At 35.5% G+C, this 21,402-nt stretch overlaps 1 protein-coding gene across 3 annotated transcripts in view; it reads left to right on the forward strand.

The window, feature by feature from the left end:
* Nucleotides 1-21,402, forward strand: part of PAN3 (PAN3 poly(A) specific ribonuclease subunit) — a 67,828-nt gene that overhangs the window by 22,085 nt on the left and 24,341 nt on the right. For 2 of the 3 annotated variants that reach the window (XM_010005637.1, XM_010005639.1), the window contains 8 exons: nucleotides 514-675; nucleotides 8,514-8,664; nucleotides 16,571-16,818; nucleotides 17,374-17,478; nucleotides 18,147-18,204; nucleotides 19,196-19,357; nucleotides 19,517-19,633; nucleotides 19,730-19,831. In XM_010005637.1, coding sequence (XP_010003939.1) covers nucleotides 514-675; nucleotides 8,514-8,664; nucleotides 16,571-16,818; nucleotides 17,374-17,478; nucleotides 18,147-18,204; nucleotides 19,196-19,357; nucleotides 19,517-19,633; nucleotides 19,730-19,831 — 1,105 coding nt within the window. Of the gene's footprint in view, nucleotides 1-513; nucleotides 676-1,192; nucleotides 1,197-8,513; nucleotides 8,665-16,570; nucleotides 16,819-17,373; nucleotides 17,479-18,146; nucleotides 18,205-19,195; nucleotides 19,358-19,516; nucleotides 19,634-19,729; nucleotides 19,832-21,402 lie in introns of all 3 variants that reach the window. The other variant, XM_010005638.1, reaches the window with a different exon arrangement.

The following is a 21,402-nucleotide window of genomic DNA, read 5'->3' on the forward strand; positions in this document are numbered from 1 at the left end:
AGGAATGTTTTTCTCATTGGGTTCTACTGCAGCTTCGCTACTCAGTTCTACCTGATTTTCAAAAGCAGGTCTTCATGAGGTGCATGTTGGCAAATTTGAATTTAAGAAGCAGTATACAAGAGTAAATACTACATTTTTTTGTTTGATAGAAACCCCAAGGGAAGTGTTCATTATTATGAGGTGATTGAAGGTATCTATTTCAGAAATACGGATTTTTTTTTAACAATTCTTCATTTTTACAGAATTCCCTAGTTTATTCTCATGTTTCAGTGGCTGACTTGTGATGGATGGTTTTGCTTACAAATATTTACTAGTCTCTGAAGTTTTTTTAAGTACTATTTATTTTAACCAAGTAGTCAGGATTGAAAGGAAACAGTCTCAGATAAATTTTACTTGCAAATTGTTTCCTATTCCACCAATCCAGAAATCATATCACAGTGTAATACCTATTGTAGTGTAGCTTTAGATGAGGGTTGTTAGGAGTGGCCTGGTTTCTCTCCTTTTTTTTCATAGCCCAGGAAGTACCGACTGGGAATGCTGGATGAGAGGATAGTTCCGGTGGGATCAAAAGCAAGAAAATCAAAGAACCCTATTGGCTGTCTGGCTGACAGGTGTAAAACAGGAGTACCCATCAATATGGTTTGGTGGAACAGAGTCACAGAAAACAATTTACAGGTAAAATTATTTTTTCCTAGTAACTTTTTCAGTATTTGGATGCTTTATTTTAAATTTTGGAAAATGTTAGAAGTAGTAACTCCAAACGTGGGTTGAGATCTGCTCAAATATTCATTTCACAAAGTGGGCATAGTGGGCCCTCCAGGGGGGTGGCTCACATGTTTTATTCTGTTTACCCACTGCTGTGCTATGTGCATTGCTTGATTATGTTATAATCTGCAGAGGAGCAAAAGTAATCATTAATTGCATCCTAAAAGCAAACAAACACAACCTTTTGTTTTAATTTTCATGTGAGCAAGGTCTCTGCTGGTAAAATTAGTGATCTTTGTTAAAATTATTGACACTTAATGCAAATAAATTCCCTTAGTACAGAATTTGAAGTTGTAACCACCATGATCAGGAAGTGTAAACTTGTTAATTTTTAAGTTGGGGTAGTTTATATTTCTCAACTTGTTTGTTAAACTTTGTTTCTTTATTCTTGAGTTTTTTTCAACTCTGTAACTGGGGAGAGGTACAGCTGGATTTGAGCATCACCGTATGAAAGTAGCAGATTAACCTTGGCATGATAATTACAATCTGGCAGAGATCTACTTCATGACCCTTAAGATGGAGCTTAGGTGGAAATTGTTGTACTGGTTCTAGCTACAACACTGCTTCTATTATTGTTTTGCTCTTGTGTGTCACTTTTGATTTCTCAGTGATCATTACTTACTTTAGTCTTTCTGTTGGGTTATGTTCTTTTTGATGTCTTCTGGATGAGGAAAATGGCTAAATTTACAATAGACTTGTAACTAGAATTTGTGGCACCTTCAGAGTTTCTTTCAGTTCTCTTCAGTTCTGCCATGTAAGGACCAACATGAAGCTCATACCAGAGCCTTTTCATACCAGTACTGGTGTTGCATTACCTGATGTTTGGACATCTCTGCACTACTGAAACTGGGAGTCCTGGGCAGCGTGGTGCGGGCAAGCTGATGCTGTTTTGTGTAGGGGCATTTGGCCTTAAGTCTGTCTTGGCCCTTTTGCTGCAGGGGAAGCAGCAAAGCCACTGGGGCAGTAAAGATGAAACCTAAAGGAATTACTGGTAGAAGAACCAGGAAAGGTTTCAGAGGCATGGCTGGAGCCTGTGAAGCACTACTTTTCTCAAGGGAGAGAAGATCAACAGATTGATTTTTATCATGTGGATCTAATTACAGTGTAATCTAATTACTAGACAGTTGCTCTGAGAAGAGAGAAAATTTGGTCTTTGAATTTCAGGGTGATATTCAAGGGCAGGAAAAGCCTTCTTTGTATTTGTCTTCCATTGTTTTCTTTGCTGTTCAGTGTCACAGCGAGGCTTGTCATTGATCTACTCCATGTATAGTAGAGCAGAAAGACTTAGTGCTTCTGGAAGCTGGAGAGCCAGTAGTTTAAGACTCAGAGCTTTAGACCAGGAGCAATTGTCTTTTCAGTACTGATGCCCTGCAAAGTTTTGTTGAAGGTGTGGTGATGGGAAGCTCAAGGCGAGCAGCAATAGCTTGGAATTGGCTGCAGAGCACTTGGCTTTTGGAGGGTGTAAATCCAAGCTCTTTTGTGCCAGAATCCCAGCTACGTAATTGACTTAAACTCTGTACAGCACAAGATTTTACTATATGATGCAATTAGATAGCTTTCCATGGAGATGTGAGACTTCAGAAAAGCATGTATATACATATCTGGTGGTATTAAGAATAAAAAGATGTTCCAGGCATGGGAAGTAGGAGGAGGAAGATTGCAGAGAATGGTGGAGTCTCACAGGAGTGAATGGGAAAAAGCGTAAAAATAGGTTGCAGAGGACATAGGAGGGTATCATAGAATGTTAGGGGTTGGAAGGGACCTCTAGTGATTGAGTCCAACCCCCCTGCCAAAGCAGGATTGCCTAAGGCAGGCCACACTGGAATGCATCTCCAGAGACTGTTCCAGTCTTCTGTCAGTCTCACAGTGAAGAAGTTTCTCCTCGTGGAGATGGAACTTCCTATGTTCTAGCTTATGGCCATTGTTCCTTGTTCTGTTACTGGGCACCACAGAAAAGAAACTGGCACCTTCCTCTTTATACCCAGACCTTCAGACATTTATAGACATTAATAAGATCTCCTCTCAGTCTTCTCTTCTCAAGACTAAACAGCCCCAGGTCTCTCAGCCTTTCTTCATATGAGAGATGTTCAAGGCCCTTAATCATCCTTCTAGCTCTGCATTGGACTCTCTCCAGTAGATCCCTGTTTCTCTTGAGTTGGGGAGCCCAAAACTAGATACAGGATTCCAGGTGTGGTCTCACCAGGATAGAGTGGGAGGGGAGCTAGACTTGCTGGACATACTTTCTTAATGTACCCAAGGATACCATTGACCCTCTTGGCCACAAGGGCACATTGCTGTCCCATGAATAACTTAACTGTTTACTGAGACTCCAAGGTCTTACTCCTTGGAGCTGCTTTGCAGCAGGATGACCCCTAACCTCTTCTGGTTCCCAAGGTATGGTTTAAGATATGGGAACACTGTTATTTCATCATGCAATATTTAAACATTTTTGTCAAAAAGTAGCTGTTTTGAAAAGCAGGGTAGTTTGCAACATGCATTGCAAAGTGTTGTTTTTGTTTCTCAGCCATGGCTGTGTATTTATAATTCAGATCTATTTACTTCGGGCACTGTTACACTTAAATGATTGAGCGGAGGCCATAGGGTGAATTGTATTCTGGGTTGTGCATTGAAAAAGCAAAAAATACCAAATGAAAGTTTGTTCTTCATTGTCCCACCCTAAATTAATAAATACCATGAGCCAATGCACCACTGCATGATACATATTATAATAGCAAATGGCAATTTTGCTTAAAATAGTAGGAATATGTATTTTTTTATCTTACACAGATCAGTTTTGAAGTACCAGGAATAGCTGATCTTTTTGGTTGCTTCTTGAACAAAAAAAATACAGATAAATGTATTTTTCAAATACTTTCTGACAAGAACATGAACTTCTAACACTTTAGTTTTTATAGTACTTTGAAGTAATTTGTTCAAGAAATGTGAAAATATTCTGAGTCTTTTAAAGTTTACGTTCTAGTGAGATCTGTTTGCTAAGATGTTTGTCTGAGCCTGTGTTCTGTTTTAAAAAAGTCTTTAGCCAGCAAATTTTACCCAGTTTTACTGAAATTGTCTCTAATGCTTCTGAAAGAGCAGTAGAGAATTAGGGCTACTAATTTTGATGAAATTAAATTTATTAGAGCTTATTGTATAGGTGATGTGATGACTTGTCACAGTAATTGTGGTAAGGAAGCATGTTGCACAAATTCAATGGTGGGAGGGGAAGAGACTTGCTTTGAAGACCTTGGTGACTTCCAAGGGCTCTTGGGCTGCTCTGATTTTCCAGAATGTGTTCTTCCCTCATGCTGTAGCTAACAAGTCCTTCTAGAAGCAGAGGGGCTGCAGCTCTCTAAAGCGAGCCTCCTTTTCTATCTCATCTGTCCATTTAAAAACAGCAACAAACAAACCGCAACAAACAGCAACAAAAATGAGCACACATAAGCAACATTTTTTTATGTTTATAGACTCTTAAGAGATGATGGAAACTATGCCAAGAATACACTGGTAAAGGACTGCCCTGCTTGTAGCATGGGTATAGTTTAGCAGTGGTTTTCTGTAACCATTACAGGATTATGCAATTTGGGGATGTCAGAACAGATCAGCATGAATTTGGAGGTGAAAGAGATCACAAAAAGAGAACAAAAAGTCTTGTATCCAACTTTTAGAGTGGTAAGTACATTAGCACATTCTTGAAAAACTGAAATTGGTCTATTTCTTGCTTTAGGTAGAATGTAGGACCAGAACCAATCTAACAAAGTAGCATTGCAGCCAGTGAAACAGAGGTGACAGTGCTGCTGCTGCTGTACAGCTGTGTTGTGTTGTGAGGTGCTGCACTGGAAATGAGAAAGAAGGGTGGTTTCCAGTGGTCCTGTGGGATCCCTGCATGACCTTCCAAAGGCTCCCTAACTTGTGTATCTCTGTGTTACAGAATACTTCTGTACTCTATGTTGCTTTAAGGATTTGTTTATGAATGACTGCAGCACTGGGAGTTGGTCACTAAAGCGTAGAGAAAAAAGCATAGTACTGAAATTGTTAGTTGATGAAACAGGAATTTTCACCTTTCTTCTGCTCTAAGGAAATCTGTTGATACGTGCATCTCCTCAATGTGCAGAACTGCTGCATGCCTCTGTGTGGTCTTCCCAGCAATGGTCTTCAGCTGACATCCTTGGCTTGCTCTTTACTTTTGTCTGCACCTTTCTTTAAGGAGCCTTGAATTGTTTTTTGGTGGTTCAAAAAAAAATACTTGTTTCTTCCTCTCCACACTGTTTTAATGGTGTTCCCTCTTATATCTTTAAAAGCATAAAAGCCACCAAACAGACAATTTCTGTGGGGAATGGTGACACAAAATTAGTTATTTTATAGTCCTTCATATAGGCCTTGTTGTTCCACCCTTACTAATTGCATCATGACTAAATTCAGCCTTAATTTGGACTATATGTGCTTTATTTAGTTGTGCATTGTCTAATGTATAGAAGTATTGACATTGCGTATGTGGAGCTGGATTGACGGTTTTGTGGCCTGTCTTTGGAAGTTTCTTTGCAGAGCTGACTTGAAAGGCTGCTCTCTTCAAGAGAGCACAGGCATAAAGAATCTGAAAATAGGGTATTGTTGAAATTTCTTCATGGAATCATTCTGGTGAGGTTGCATGACACAGGTATTAATACAGAAAATTCCTGGGAAAGTTGCTTCCCAGCTTTAGTTTGACAATGTTATTAATATAGTGGAAGAAGGAGGGTGTGATTTAAACTGGCCACGTTGAGATGAAAAAGGAATTGTGGTAATTTTAGTAAATGTGTGAGGTGGATGTTACTTTAGGTGGGTTGTAGAAACATTTGACATGTTACATAGCTATATTTGTTTAATGCTGTTTGTTGAAAACATTAATGTTTTGAAATAATCTTGGTCTTTATATAGGACAGCTGCATTTGAAACTAAAAAACAGTCTTTAGTTTGTTGCCTAGTGTGGACAGCACTAGTGGGCTTTGTGTTTCTTGAGTTTTAACAAGTGCATTTGCTACTTTTGTTTTTAATATCACAGTATTGCATAATTCATTACATGTCCTCTTAAGTATTTCTTGCATCTCCTTTATTTTAATTTTTCCCACAGCTTATTAAAAGTTTTCAATACTTGTTTTCTTTCTAATTTTTACTAATTCTGATTTACTCAGACTTAAAATTAGAAGCCTGGTCTAGCATGAATAAGCTATTTTACTCTGAGTAATTAATGACTAAGTGAAATTTGTTTTCTAGCTGTGCTAGTGGGAAATTTAAACACAATAAAGAATGAAGAAAATGTTTTTTTTGCTAATTAACTATACAATATTTTCACTCATATGCAAATTTAAATTTATTTTACTCAATCTCATTTTGCAATTTTTGACAAAATTCTAACAAAAACTGTAAAAATGGCCTGTAGGATTTTAGAGCATAGTCTCCTCTTAAACAGGTTTTCAAGCTTACTGTTGATTCAGATGTAAAACTAACACTTTGTATTATGAGTTGCCAGTGAAAACAGGATATTTTTCCAGACCAAGAACATGTTTTCTGAATCATTGGCCATTAAGAATATGGCTTCAGCATTTTGGTGTATTTGCATGCACTCACTGGTGCTGAATAGGTTATCTACAAATATTGAAAAATAATGAGAAGGTTAAATATTAAAGAACTAATAGTGATATTCCATTCTCTCACTTAGTCTAGTCTAGTTTAATTAGTTTATTCAGGCTGGTGGATGTGGAGCTCAGGTATTTTTCTGTATTTAGAAAACAGCTTGAATGTGGAAGTGTCTTTTAAAATTGGAAACAAAATTTACATCACCTTTTTACCAGTGGGGAAAGTCTTGGGTTTCAGCTTCGTGTTTGTAACATCACAGAAAAGTAAAATAGGCTTTATAGGAAAGGGTCTAGCTGTGCAAATCAAAGCACAAAGGCTTTCATCAAAGTTATATAGAAACAATTTGACCTTATCAGGCTTTGATTCTGATCCTCATTTATGGAAAACTGACTTTCCGTCAGGATTTGACCCCCACTGCTGTTCATAATTCTACAGCATAAACCCAAACTGCAGATTATTGCGTTTGTCTTTCGCTTGAATAAACTAAAACACCTACCATTTTAAGTGGAACTGTGAAGCAGCTTCATTTTAAAATCATAATCGATATATAAATAACTTCTAGAGACCAGAACTGGTCTATGAACCCTTGCACAGTGCATTTGGAAATAAAAAGCAGACCTGTTCTTTAGGCATCAATTGAATAAGTTGGTGAAAGTTGTAAAGAGTTTAGATGGAATGAAATTGATGGAATTTTGGGAAATCTGTCACTTGCTGTAAGAAAGGCTGGAGTTCCAGAAGGTGTCTTTCTCTCCACTTGCCTGCTTCAGGTTTTTTTGTCCTATCTTGCCCTTGTCACCTAGTTGACAGAGTATATAGTTGTGGTAGATCTGTCAGTGTGCAATGGGTAGCTTTAGCAGTGGAAAAAAGTTGAAATTATGTACTTCAAGCAAGGTGCTACAAATTCCATCCTTTGTTCTCCCAGTTACTTTTTTTGATGATGACTTCTTAGGTGTGTTACTGTTTGTACAAATTCTGCTCAACTTTTTACCACCTCTGTAATTTTCTCCAGTTTCAGTGCAGACTTGACTGAATTGTTGCATGCCAGATTTTATCTGGAGGAGCACCATTGTCTAAGATATTCCTGTACCTAACATTTTGATAAGTCTGGAATATTACCTTTTGAGTTTAAATGTATCAGTTACTTGTTTGCAGTCTGTATAATATGACTTACCTTTTTTTTTTGGTTGCATTAGTGTATAACTTAATAAATTTCCTTAACTAAATCTGATTGTAGAGTTTTAAGATTTTTTTAGCCATGTAAATGTGTTTTAGTTCACCAATCTATGCATCTGATGATAGCTGTTCTGTGAATATCCAGGCACATAAACATATAGAAAGTGTAACATCATCAGGTGTTTAGCCATTCAAATTTAATGTGTGATGAAAGGTGGAATATTCTTATTATTTGATTTTAAACCTCAGCATCCTTTTTAATTTTACAGCTATTAGAATCCTCTTTCTTTTCCAGCATTTTGAAATACATTAATACTGTGATACTTGGCTGAAGTATTCAAATAAAAGTAGTAAAAACAAATTAACAAAAAAATTAATACTTTTCTTCACTGTCTAAATTAGTGCTCACTCTGCCATTTGTTTCCGTGTTATTAAATTAAACCTTATTATTAAAGGTGCTATGTAAATGGAATAGATAATAAAAACAAGTTAATTTCACAAAAAAAGGAACATATTAGAGTATTTGAAATACAGACAAGGACTTACTGGGTAGGAATAATTTTTACTGCATTAATTTGTACTGCTACTTAGCTTGAGATGAAATCTGTTAAGTCTGTAGGAACAGTCTGTTCAGTGGCAAGCCTTTCTCAGTGGCAAGTCTGTTCTCCATCTATATAATATAATGTTTATGGAAAGCCTTTGGCAAAGTGTTTGTATGAACTCATACATCAGCTGTTCATATGGAAGACTTGCTCATGCAACTTCAGGTGTAAGCTAGAAAAACATTCAAATGTGTTCATGTAGTCCAGCTTCCAGTGTCTACTGTTCTTGTCAGCAAGCTGTAACTTAAAAATACCCCTTGCACTTGGTAGGCTTGTGTATAAAGTATTTTCTGCCAAATAGGCACTGTCCATCTCTTCACATTTAAAATAAAAATTTAATTTACGTTTTTTTTTAAACAGACACCAAATCCTTCTGCAAGTGAGTTTATTCCTAAAGGAGGATCAACCTCCAGGCTGAGTAATGTATCCCAGTCAAGTATGTCTGCCTTCTCTCAAGCCTTGTTCTCTCACCCCTCTATGGGAGGTCCTGCTACTGCTGGGCTAGCACCAGGTAAGTTGGGAGTAATGATTTTCAATACAGTTGCTTCTTTTAGCTTACAATTATCTCAAACATAACTCTGTATAGGAAGTGATCAGATTTATACTTTAGCTCTTAATTTTAAGACAGTGTTCAGGCATATAAAAGTCCAGGAACTTGGGATTAATCTTCCAATAGTATGAATGGAAGTCACACTGCAGGCTGTGAAAATTCTTTAACCACAGCAGTGATGAAATTGACTCAGGCTAACTTCCTTGCTCTTTTTGAGCAAAAGGGGTGCTGAATTAGCAGTTACAGTACTCTATGGTTCTTGCCAGAGCAGTATCTGAAGGTGATTGAAGCTACCCCTAGTCTGGAAGGGCATTGCAGTGCACAAGGAATGTGTGCTCTGATTATGAGACATGGATCTGCTCTTTTGATTTGTTTCTGAAGTATGTAATCTAGAATTAATTATTGTCAACATTAACGAGTATATATGAGGACTTAAAAATGTTTATATAAAACTAAAAGTAGAAGATAAGGTTATTCTAAATTTATTTGATTTGCAAAGTAGTCTTGTTGTTGTACATGTCATCTGTAATCTCCCTTTTGAGACTAATTTATTACTATTTTCCAAGTTTAAAACTTAACAAAGTGTGTTTCTTGCAGTCATACAATTCTGAGTGACAAGATTTTTTTTTACACTTAAGAAATTCAAGCTTTTCATATATCTTTTGGAGTTCTGATTTTTAAAAGTTAGCTTTATTTGAATATTTTTTTAAATTAAGTAGCTTTAATGTAAAACCATCAGTAGATCTGAATATTACACATCAGATTCTTTAGCAGGTTTCTGTAGGTACTTAAACCTTTGGCAATCTCTTCCAACAGACAAGAAGCATTAGGTAGCTGCCAAAAGGCAGAGGGGCAAATATTCTACATGTTTGGATTTTTTCGAATGGTACTGGCAATTACCATATGTTAAACTGAAGTCTTTCCTGATGCCAGGGGATAAATCTCAGGTTCAATGTGAAAGAAGCCAGCACTTGGGTCACATATTACAACTATTGGAACAGGCTGGGAAAGTGATGCTTCTGCTGACCAAATGAACATGTTGCAGTACTGTCTGATTCATACTGTATTGTGCTGTACAGTCTTATTGGAAAACTGTTGTGTTTATATGCCTCTCAGCGTTGTCACCTGGATTGAAAAGTGTATAAAGGATTAAATAGAATACAGTAAAATGATCTGCTTTTGGAAAGTGTCCAGTGGGATCTCAGAGGGATCCTTCACAGTCCAATTTCTTTACTATCTGTAAGTAATACTTGAAAGGATAAGTAACACTGTTGATGAAAGAAGTTCGTACATCAATTTGAGCTCCTAGAAGTATAGATACCAATGCTGAAAACTGTCTACGTTCAAATACTGTTGTTTATGGCTGAGAGGGATGGGAAAGTATTCACAGGAGCTAACTTCAGGCAAAAAAAAAGGGTATAGTTCAGAGTATGCATCTGGGTTGGGTGCTTTTAATTTCTCTAGAAGCTTCTTTTTCTACACTGAATGCAGAATTTTTTGAACTTAAATGTCCTGTGTAAATAATACTAATATACATTTATTTTTATGTAAATGGTTTAGCTGTCAACAGAATTTGTTATGGTTGTATTCTGTTTCCTGAAGGTGAGTTAGGAGGTGCTCTTTCTAAAAGGTTCTTAAATAAGAAAGCAGTATTTATGTGGGGAAAACCTCACCATTTAGGTTATACTGGATAACAGAATAAAAAAAGATTTAAATATGTTACAAAATTGTCATTAAAAATATTGTTGGGATCTGTCAGCTTTCAATAAGTGAAAACAAGTTCAAATTAAACCCATATAAAGAGTTTATAAGAAGTTTCCTTTACATAAAGATAAGTCTCCTTCCTGTTAAGTGGTGTATATTCTCCAGTAGAATAACTTTCAGTAAAGGTTTAAGATTTAATCGTTTGCAGGAGATTAAGATTGCTCATAGTAGCCTACAGCAAACTAGAAAAAAAATCAAATAAGGAAACATTATAGGAATGATTTGTTAAAAGTTCTTAAGTGTAAGTTAATAATAACCAAGTAGGTAAATGGTAACAATCCTTTTATTTCCATCATAAGAATGGAACAAATTCTTTCTCATCTCCAATTTCTGAGATTTTCCCAAAGGTAGATGTAAACCAAAACAACTTTTGACATCTAGTATTTCTTAGTTAACTGTTCACAAAATTGATTCTCCCTGGAGAATATTTGTTCCACCTGTCTTATCAGCAGTCCTGCAGAACTGCTGGAAAAAGTAACTGAAACCTATAGTTCTAGTAGATAACTTACTGTATCCACTTGACATATCCATTAGGGTGTAGCATGGAATAAAGGTTACTCCTACTTTTATGTGTATTTACTTAGATAAGTGCTTTCTAGCATAATCTCAACACTGAGTCAGTCTTCGTCTCAGTAGCATTGAATAGACATAGTGCATAAAATGCAACTTACACAGCTGAAGAAAATGGTCCTACTGAAGAGCTTTGAACAGATCTCGTTCAGCTTTTCCAAACCTTTCCTTAAGCTCCTTTAGGTAATATGCTATTTTTGTTCCTTCAGTTCCCTTGCTAGCAAACACATCCTGTTTATTATCCACATGGGAAATGTAGCGATCTGCTGACAGTCTTCAAATTGTACTTTTGCTAACAGTCTTATCTGTGTAGCAGTTTCGGAGTAATAGAGTCATTAAAATATGCCAAAAAGCATATGAAAGAAATGAATGAATGTCATCAAAGTGATAAGACCTCATTACTGTATTACACTTGAGAGAAGAGAGCAGATGTATACCCCCAGCAGAGAGAATCTTTGGCTTGGGTTTGCTTAGGCTAAGTTATAGTTAGAGAGTCATGTCTTTGTCATCAGTGGAAATGACAGAAAATTGCTGTTACTTCTATTTTTAGCCCAAGGTAGGCTCTGAACTGGTGCAGAATGTAAGAGATCCCATTTCTGTTGCCAGTGTGAACCTGCAGGCTTAGAAGTCAGGTGATGGGTTTGTGTCCAGTCGACACATCTCCATTCATGATGCGCTATGAGATGGTAGATCTCAGCCTGTCACCCCAGTTGGAAATGGAGCATCTTCAGCCCAGGTGGTTTGTGGCACCTAAGGCACCAAGAGCTTCCTCTGACCTCTCTTAGCAGGTATGGTGCAGCTGTTCTGCAGAGGAAGTTCCACAGTCATGCCAGAATGATACAAATGAGGAAGAAGGCAAAAAACCTCTGTAAAATCAGTTTTATCCCAAATAAAATTGAGGAGAAAGAATGTATGACTCTGAAGGTGTTTAGGGAATTAAGCAGATTTAGCTGGAAATAGGCAGCAATAATGCCAAAGACTTTATGGAGAGCTTATAATAAATTAAAAAAAAGTGAATTTAAGGATACTACTTGAAAGACATGACTGAAATTGTCTGGTTTTATTGTTTACTTTTAGTCATTCCTTAAAATGTGTACGTAGTAGTCTAAAATGTCTGTAAAGTGCAAAAACGTGATAAAATGGTAAATGCTTCACTTTTGATCTTTGAATGTATTACAAACCTCAGATGCACAGATAAACGGTTGTAGATGAATCAATTTGCAGGTAAAGGTAAGAAAGTATGTATAGAACATTTATTGGATTCTTCTCTTTTTCCGAAAGTGTTAAGGTTGTAGGCCAGCTGAATGAGTCACATGAGCTTACTGAAATCATGCTTGTTTAGGTTGTAAACTTCCATTGAATCAAAAAAGCTGTAGACCCTGAATCTTAATTGAAGCTCATGCTTGAAGCCCTCTCTCTGATCTTGTTTGTCTGTATAAATTCTTGGATTCAAAATGCAATCTGTCTTTTTAATTCAAATATGTTGCATGCTACAAAGCTTTTAGGAAGTGTTAATCTCATAAAATATCTTTGAGGACTGTTTGAAAATCTACCACTTCCCTTTCCTCAGTCACAATGAAACTTCAAAAATTAAAAAAAAAAAAAGCAAGAAGTTAAAATATAACAATAAAAAGGGATATGTAGGTATGACCTTTTTCTCTACCTAAAATGAAAGTGGTATGGCCTGTACAGTCACTGAATTTTGAGAAAAGACCTCTGAATCCTGCAACCCTTTCTATGTTGGTATGATACCATGACGCCTTTTTTTAGATGTAAATATTTGTGAAGTGAAAGAAGCCCATTCTCCTTACAGTTTGCCTTGCAAGATAGCATTTATCTTCATTGAGGGTATAAAGATTCACAGAGACAAGGAATTGAGAGCTACCTTTATCAGCAAAAAGGACAATTCGAAACTGCTTTTTGGTGTTTGTCTTAGTACTTTTGGCATTTAAATTTTAATATAGGGGAATGCTAGACTGTCTATAGGGAAAGGTTAAAAATGTCATTATTTTTTTTTTGTGAGGGACACTGGTATGATTTTTATACATATATATAAAGAAATTTTAATTAATTATTCAAACCATATTTTGATTAAGTCCTTAAGTGAGCAAGTGTTTATGTCAATTGTGCTATTGAAAACAGTTTGTCTAATTGTTCCATATTCACCACATTGTTACCATCATGTGTTCACTACAGACTTTTTCCTTCAGTTTGAGTCAGTAGGAATATATGTTCACCTTTCTATACAGCCATTTTCTACTTTCCTCTCTTTTGTTGTGGTTAAATATTAATATTAGTAAGGTTTTAACTGATTGAAATACTAATGACATTGAGATCTGCTGAGTTTGTACACTCGGTGACTTGCTTCTGTAAGCACTTAGCTATGCATGAATTTTACTGCATTAAGTGTTTGTTGTTTTTTTTTCTTATGTGATAATGGACTTTTAATAGCTAATATTTATTTAGACTTTGCAGAATTAGTGCAGATCTCAGAAAAATCTATCACCTGAATGTTTGCTGCCTCAAGCCCTGCTGCAGGTACCCCCTGCAGCAAGTTTCTCATAACTTGTAATATGTTGTTCTAGTAGCATAAAACGTGGTACTCAAGCTTCTCTCTATTTTGAACATACTATGTGTACTGGCAGATGAGAAGCCTGTGTGTTCTGCCCTCCAGATGATTTTCATTGAACTTTCAGTGTCCCTCTAAAATCAGACCTAACTAAGGCTGGAAGGGTATTTAAAAGGATTTGTGTGTGTCTTTGTTCTCTTTCAATCTTGCATTAATACCCAAACAAAGACATTATGGATTTATAAATATAACTATTCTTTGGCAGGAATATATATATATATTTTTAAAGTAAATCTTACAGTGGAAACTTTTGAAATTATATCTGTAAGAACAACTAGTCATGGATTATTTTATTTTCTGAGAAGTTTTCAGTAGAAGGTCGCAATGTAATTTTAGCAAGGTTGCAAGTCCTTGCTTTCATTTTTAAGATAAGATTTACAGTATCCTGTGTCTTGTATGCACAGTTTCTTTTTAGCGTAGAGAAGTCTTCAGTTATCTTTCAAATACCAGTGAAAAATTGTTTTTGTTTGTTTTCTGGTTTCTATAGTTCGACATTTTTTTGAGAAATAACTTGCTTCAATGAACTACTTTTAAAAAATCTGATAGAGTTTACATGTTTGCAAAGATTTCAGTTAATACTATGTTTTATTGGAATAAAAAGAAAAAGCCATGTCAGCAACTTTCTCTAGATTAAGAGAATCCCTTGAACATCATAAACACTTCTAGAGCTGATTCAGTTTTATGGCCATTTTCATTAGTCATCCTTCAAATTTCCATAGCAATATATTGTTTCTTTTGAAATTGTTCTTTCCCACAGTGGATCAAGAATGCATTCATGTTTTAGTCTTTTGTTAAAAACTATACAGAAACTATAAAAATGTTTAAGTGTTACTTGATCACTCAAATCAACTTTTGACTTAATGGAAACTTCTTTTCTTTTGCAGCATAAACCAGTGCTGTCACAATGAGTAAAATTTTATACAGTTGATTTGTAAATGCATTTTTAGGAGATTAATTATGTTACCAATAAGAAGTACTTTAAAAATTAAACATTCACATTTTATTAAGCTAATAATAAACAAGCAGTTTTTCCACAATATTGGTTATCTATAAAGCCTGTGTACACACACGTATGAATATAAAGAAAAGGTCTGGCCCAGAGAACTGTAGACTTAATATTTGTCTATTTATCATATTCTTACATTTTAATATTTTACAAAATTAATGCATGGCCCAACTAAAGAGGAAGGTGTAAGATTATATTATGGTTTACATTAAAAAAATCTTGTTAATTTTGTTGGAATTATTAAATTTTCAAGAACAAAAGATAAAATTGAGCTGAATTAATATGCCTGTTTTTTGAGATGTCAAAAAAGTACATAATTGGATCTAAATGACAGATTAAAAATACTATGTTAATATAATTAGTATAACAGAGCTTAAAAGTAGTTTTTCCCCAACTGCTGATTAAACTAGTAATACTAATATTGTTTATTTGCTTTTGTAGTTTGTTTTAAAAAAAGAAAAAAGTAAATGTAGGAGGCATGAAACTACTGTAGTGACAAGACAGAAGTGTAAAAGTACTCCTACATGTTACAACTGATGCTTATTGAGAACTCTGCATGCAATACCTCTTCTTTGAAGTAACTGAACTAGCTTTTGGTAACTGTGTATGCAAAAAAAAAAGAATAATTGCTCTTTTTATTACTCAGATATTTGCTTAAATTGTTTCCACTTAAAAATGGTCTGGTAATGAGCATTTATAAGCTAACTGAATTCTTAATTAGAGAGGAATTCTCAGCTATCCATAGAGCATTAAATATAACAGTTGAGTATCTTACATACCTTAAAAAAATAAATAAATTAGCATGACTAATACAATTCTAACTAGAATTAAGTCAGACTAGAATTAAGTTAAAAAAGAGAAAGTATATCCCAATCTGAACTGAGCCAGTTTCAGTTATCCTGTGTATTACTCTGAATGCCTAGATATCTAGGATCTTCTAATAGTAATACTAGGATTTTTCTGAAGGGTAATCTTTTCCTCACCCTGGAAGGTTTCTTTGATATCTAAATTTTTATAACTAATTTTATCAGAATTCTGCCTACAATGACTGTTGAAGTAACTCAACTAGTTTCTAGTAACTAAAAAGCATGTGTGGAAAAATATGTTGCCCTAGTTTTTCCCCACTGGTGCACTTTATTTAGAAGCTGAGCATCTCATATTTCAGTTGAGTTTCCTGTCTAATGTTGAACACCAGTCAATAAAATAATTTTAAATAAATTTCAACATCTCAGCATAGATCCCTGACAGACTTAATATTCTGAGAAGTTATCTATTTTTGCATATCAAATAGATCTATTGGAGGACATTTTGTTTAGTATAGGAATTATGGGAAAAAACAATTTCCCTGGAGTTATTAGAAGTAGCATCTTGTGTATTGCTTGTGTGCTGTAGTAACTGCAGATCTAACTTTAATATTGATAGCTGTGGAGATGGTTCTAGAAAAAGGTACACATGTGGTCAGGGGAAGTGAGTTACAGCTTGGCAAATGCCATTGACTACTAATGTAACTTATGTAAACATTCACTTATAGTCATTAATAATTTATTTTTTTTGCAGTTGAATCAACTCATTTCTAGACACAGCATTAATTTGATTAATCTCCCCTTTTCTGCTACTTCTGCATCTTTCATTCCAGTTCCTCATGTATAGATCATGAAGTTCCCAAGCTTTTTTCTCTGAATTTAGCAGAAAATTTTGGGGAAGTATCTGTTCAGTCTTCCTCTTAATGTTTTACCTTTAACTCTTTATATCGGTGTAGCAATCCTTAAATGTGTCACCTTCTCAAAATATTATTGGTAGTAAAGGCCACTGGTTTTTGGGGTTTTTTGTTTTATTTTCAAATTGCTAATTTTTTGATGATAGATTTGATCAAGAATGTCTTCTTGTTTTTCTTTAAGGTATGTCACTATCTGCAGGATCTTCTCCTCTTCATTCCCCCAAAATAACTCCACATACATCTCCTGCTCCTCGAAGAAGAAGTCATACTCCTAACCCAGCAAACTATATGGTGCCTACTAGTGCCTCTGCTTCTGTTGCTAATGCTGTCTCTCAGCCTCCATCTACTGGCCAGGTGATTCAGAAGGAAACAGTGGGTGGAACAACATACTTCTACACTGATACAACTCCAGCACCTCTCACAGGAATGGTAGGTTTGCTTTTGATACAGAAGAGTGTGGCATTTCCAGATGCTGAATTGGTTAATAACACAGATTATTTGTAATACGTTGAAACTTTTATATAAAGATTTTGCCTTTTAATTGTTGCAGCTGTTCTCCAATATCACTTATTTAAAAAACTCTAGTCCTTAAAATTGTATTTTTCATTTAGCTCTGTGTAGGATTTTGGTTTTTTTCATACAGCAATAGAAAGAAAGCATTTTGTGTATCTCAGTGGATGCGTACATAATGAGAAAACATTAAAAAATCAGATTTTTTTCTGATAGATTAAATAACTTATATTTATCATGGAGGGGAAAGGCATTTCAATACGTTAAAATAACCACGTACATACTTACACACTTAAAATCATTAATCATGAATATCACATACAGAAACTGTAATGTATCTGACAGGATATTTATAACACAGTCTGTGCATATAGATATGTCATTCAGTAGTTCTAACTGAAAGGGTGACAAAACTCTTTAATTTTTCCTACCCTTAAGGCTTTTCAACTGCTTCTTAAAATGTTTTGCTTTCAGGTGTTTCCAAACTACCACATTTACCATCCAGCTGCACCTCATGTTGCTTACATGCAGCCAAAGGCAAATGCACCTTCCTTCTTCATGGCAGATGAGCTCAGACAGGTAAGCTGATAGAGAATTTAGAGGAAAAGTGTATCCTAGCAGAAAAACCCAAGAAAACTGCTAATAGTAGAAGAGAAATAGCCACTCAAAATCTGTGCAGTCAATTTTCCCTGTGGAGAACTTTAAAATTTTAAAAATTTTAAAATGTTAAAAAATCAAGTCTGGCTATGGATGGAGAACAACAGGAGGTGGGGGCCACTTACAGCATCTCTGACTGCAATCTAATTTGCATCTGAATTTACCATGCAGCTAAGTATTCTTACTTCTCAAGTACTGCTTTGGTGTGCATTTGGTGTTCATTTGTATTGCATTCCTTTAAGCTGTAATCCTATCCAGTTTTAAATTCTTTCAGTGGAACGAAAGTATATGCAGATGGTTAGTTGATGAGCCCTTCTCAAAGAGGTGGCTGTGACTCTTATTTCAGCTTCACTGTAGTAGGTGTCTCTGTCAGTGCTGGCTCTAGCTAATGTGTACCTTCTGCAGCTCCTTTCTTAAAAAATTTATATATTTTACCATTAACGTTTTCAAGTTAGTGATCTTCTACCTTTCATCCCTCCACCCCAGACACTTCTGTACAAGTAGCTGGTACTTCAAATACAGTGTGCTGTGAATTTCTAAAAAATGAACTGAATTATTATGTTCAACACTTGACTTAATTTGTTCTTCAGGAACTGATTAACAGACACTTAATAACTATGGCCCAGATTGATCAGGCCGATATTCCTGGTAAGTGTTTCTTATAAATGAAACTGTGATTGTATTGTTCTGAAACAATGTGTATTCACCAATATTAATAATATTTTGTAAAAAAAAATGCCACCTGCTTTTAATTTTTCATGAAGCCTTAGTCATCACTTTGGGCTGTGAATAACCATACAAAGTATTTCAGAAACGAGAGATGTGTTTCTTCTGTTTTCTGTAATTTTCTTCTGTTTTGAAACCCCTTAATGTTTGGGAGTGCTTAAAATTGCTGAGAAAAGAAAAATCATTAAGGCATTAAGAAAAATCATTAATGCCTTATGATAAACAGTATTGGATTACTTTGTACATATTAATTGTAATTTGGCTTTTGGAGAATTTACAGTTGATCGTGTTCAACTTGATTGAAACAGGTTGCTTTTTTGGTTGTAGTGTCTTTTCTTCTTAAATGTGTGTTTAATATGATCATGATACAGTAGAAAATGCAGTTTAGTTTACTAATCCAGATGAAGTACAAATATATCTCTTCTTGCAAGGGTAATCTCTTAATCTGATTTGTAAACCTCTGGCAACTCCCTCTCTCTGTTTTCTAAACCAGTATTTTACAACACAGAAGGTTCAGATTTGCTTTTTTTGTTATGAAAACAGGGTTCTCAGTCTGAATGGAAATTAGTACTTAGGAATCTGTGCAGGAAAAAACCAACATAGAAAGGTCATTTAGAAAGGTGAATTGTTAAGGCAAATGAGAAGATGGAACTTTGCATCTCTTCTGTTGATTTTTACTTGGTGTAACTGTTTTGCTGAAGATAGTTAATTATTTTACCTCTGTGAAATTTCTTCAAGGAACCTAGATACTTTGATTCAAACGAAAACAGAGATTTTTAACCTTCCATGCACCTAGAAGGTGGCGCAAGAATTTGCATATTAATGGCAGTCATTTTAATCCTCTCTGCTGCTGTAATAACTTTCTCAAAGTCAACTGACCCCTAATACATTTCTGTGTATGAACTGATTTTAGCAGTTCCTGCGGAAGTGGACAGCTACCACAGCCTCTTTCCCTTGGAACCACTGCCACCTCCCAATCGGATACAGAAAACAAGCAACTTTGGGTACATTACATCATGCTATAAAGCTGTAAATAGCAAAGATGACCTGCCATATTGCCTTCGGAGGATACATGGTGAGAAAAATGGAGTTGTCTCAATAGGACTAGCATTTCTAAGCATGCTAGTCGTATTTTTCAAGTCTAGTTGATGTGAGTTGTGTAAGAAAAAATGTTAAATTAAAAATTTCTCCTCCAAATCTCTACATTTTAAACAAGGATTTTATTCTTTTCTAGGTTTTCGTCTTGTTAACACAAAGTGCATGGTATTGGTTGACATGTGGAAAAAAATTCAGCACTCAAATATAGTCACCTTGCGTGAAGTGTTTACCACTAAAGCATTTGGAGAACATTGTAAGTGTTTTGGGTCTTTTTTTTCCCAACTGATGTGTTGAGCCTTTATTATAAATATGCTTGAGCTGGTAATTGTCATATGTTTCTATTTTCAAGCTCTTGTGTTTGCATATGATTTTCACGCTGGAGGAGAGACCATGATGAGCAGACACTTCAATGACCCTAGTGCTGATGCCTACTTCACAAAACGAAAATGGGGTAAGGAAAAATACATCATCATACAATACGTTAAACCATTTCCAATACTTAAGCAGTAAATAGGTGCTCAGAAATAGTTGTTCAACTTAATTTTTTAGCTAATTGGTTGTGTCATATTGTAGGCTGATTTGGATCAGAGAACCCTTCTTCATTTTCTGTTTATGAAATTTCTGTATGTATTTAAATAAAAAACCAAAAGTATATTTAGAGTTAAAAGTTACCGTAAAAGTTTAACAATTTACCTTTTTGGTCACGTTTGACTTATGAGTGATTTGCAGAACTGGTGTCAGTTTTGTAAGGGAATTACAAATCTCTGACAGGGAAAGAAGTTTGAATGGAATTGGGAGCCAAGAACTCTGGGGTCTCAATTGCTGGTCTGTCACCAGGTGACACCTGACACCTTACTGGAGATGTTTCCATTATTGTACTAGACATGCTATGTCAGTTTGATGCTTGCTGTTCAGGTGCCCTCCACTTATTTTTTTTTTTTTGTTTTAGTTAATGTTTTAAAATGTAAAGTACGAGTTAAGACAAGAAATGGATTAAAATATCCCTGTAACATTCTTTTCAGACACAAACTTCAGATCATAGGTGTGGGTTTTTTCAGGTTTATACTATGGCTTCAAAGGAGTCACTAAAGCAACATATATATTCATAAATAAAATCTGTCACAGCTACAGAGTCTGTGGCTCATCAAGTTGCCCAGAACACATCCATATGGCTAAACCCTCTTGCCCTCCAAAACAGTATGTTGCAAATCCTACTGCCTGTTATGTCCAGTTCATGGGACTAATTAGACAGTGTTTTAGTTAATGTTTTAAAATGTAAAGTACGAGTTAAGACAAGAAATGGATTAAAATATCCCTGTAACATTCTTTTCAGACACAAACTTCAGATCATAGGTGTGGGTTTTTTCAGGTTTATACTATGGCTTCAAAGGAGTCACTAAAGCAACATATATATTCATAAATAAAATCTGTCACAGCTACAGAGTCTGTGGCTCATCAAGTTGCCCAGAACACATCCATATGGCTAAACCCTCTTGCCCTCCAAAACAGTATGTTGCAAATCCTACTGCCTGTTATGTCCAGTTCATGGCCCATGCAGTCCCACAAACTGCATCCAGGTGTTGTCTGGAACACAACAGGCCAAAACTATAGTGGAGCCCAGTTTCATGCTGAGAAAGAGAAATTATCACAGCTGAATGGAATCACAGAAAGGTTTAGGGTGGGAATATACTCTTGGAACTCTTAGCTCAACTTCCTACTTAATGCAGGACCAGCCTTGAAATTAGATCCAGCAGTAGGAGTGAGCAGAGGACTATCACCTGGTCTTGTATATTTTATTGGAATAGATGTTCACTAAATGTCTTCACACTGCCAGTGTATAAGGACAAGCAGAAGCTAAGTTTTCTTCTTTCTTATGCCTTTTGAAATAGAGCCTTAGCTGTGAATTAAATCTGTTTCAGAGGTTGACATGGAAAACTTTACTTGGCTATCTGGTAGATCAGAGAATAATTGATTCAGAGGCTTATTATAGATCCCCTATATACAGAATGATTCCCACTGGCT

The sequence above is a fragment of the Chaetura pelagica genome, unplaced genomic scaffold (genome assembly GCF_000747805.2).
Source record: "Chaetura pelagica isolate M959 unplaced genomic scaffold, ChaPel_1.0 scaffold269, whole genome shotgun sequence".
Taxonomy (NCBI): domain Eukaryota; kingdom Metazoa; phylum Chordata; class Aves; order Apodiformes; family Apodidae; genus Chaetura; species Chaetura pelagica.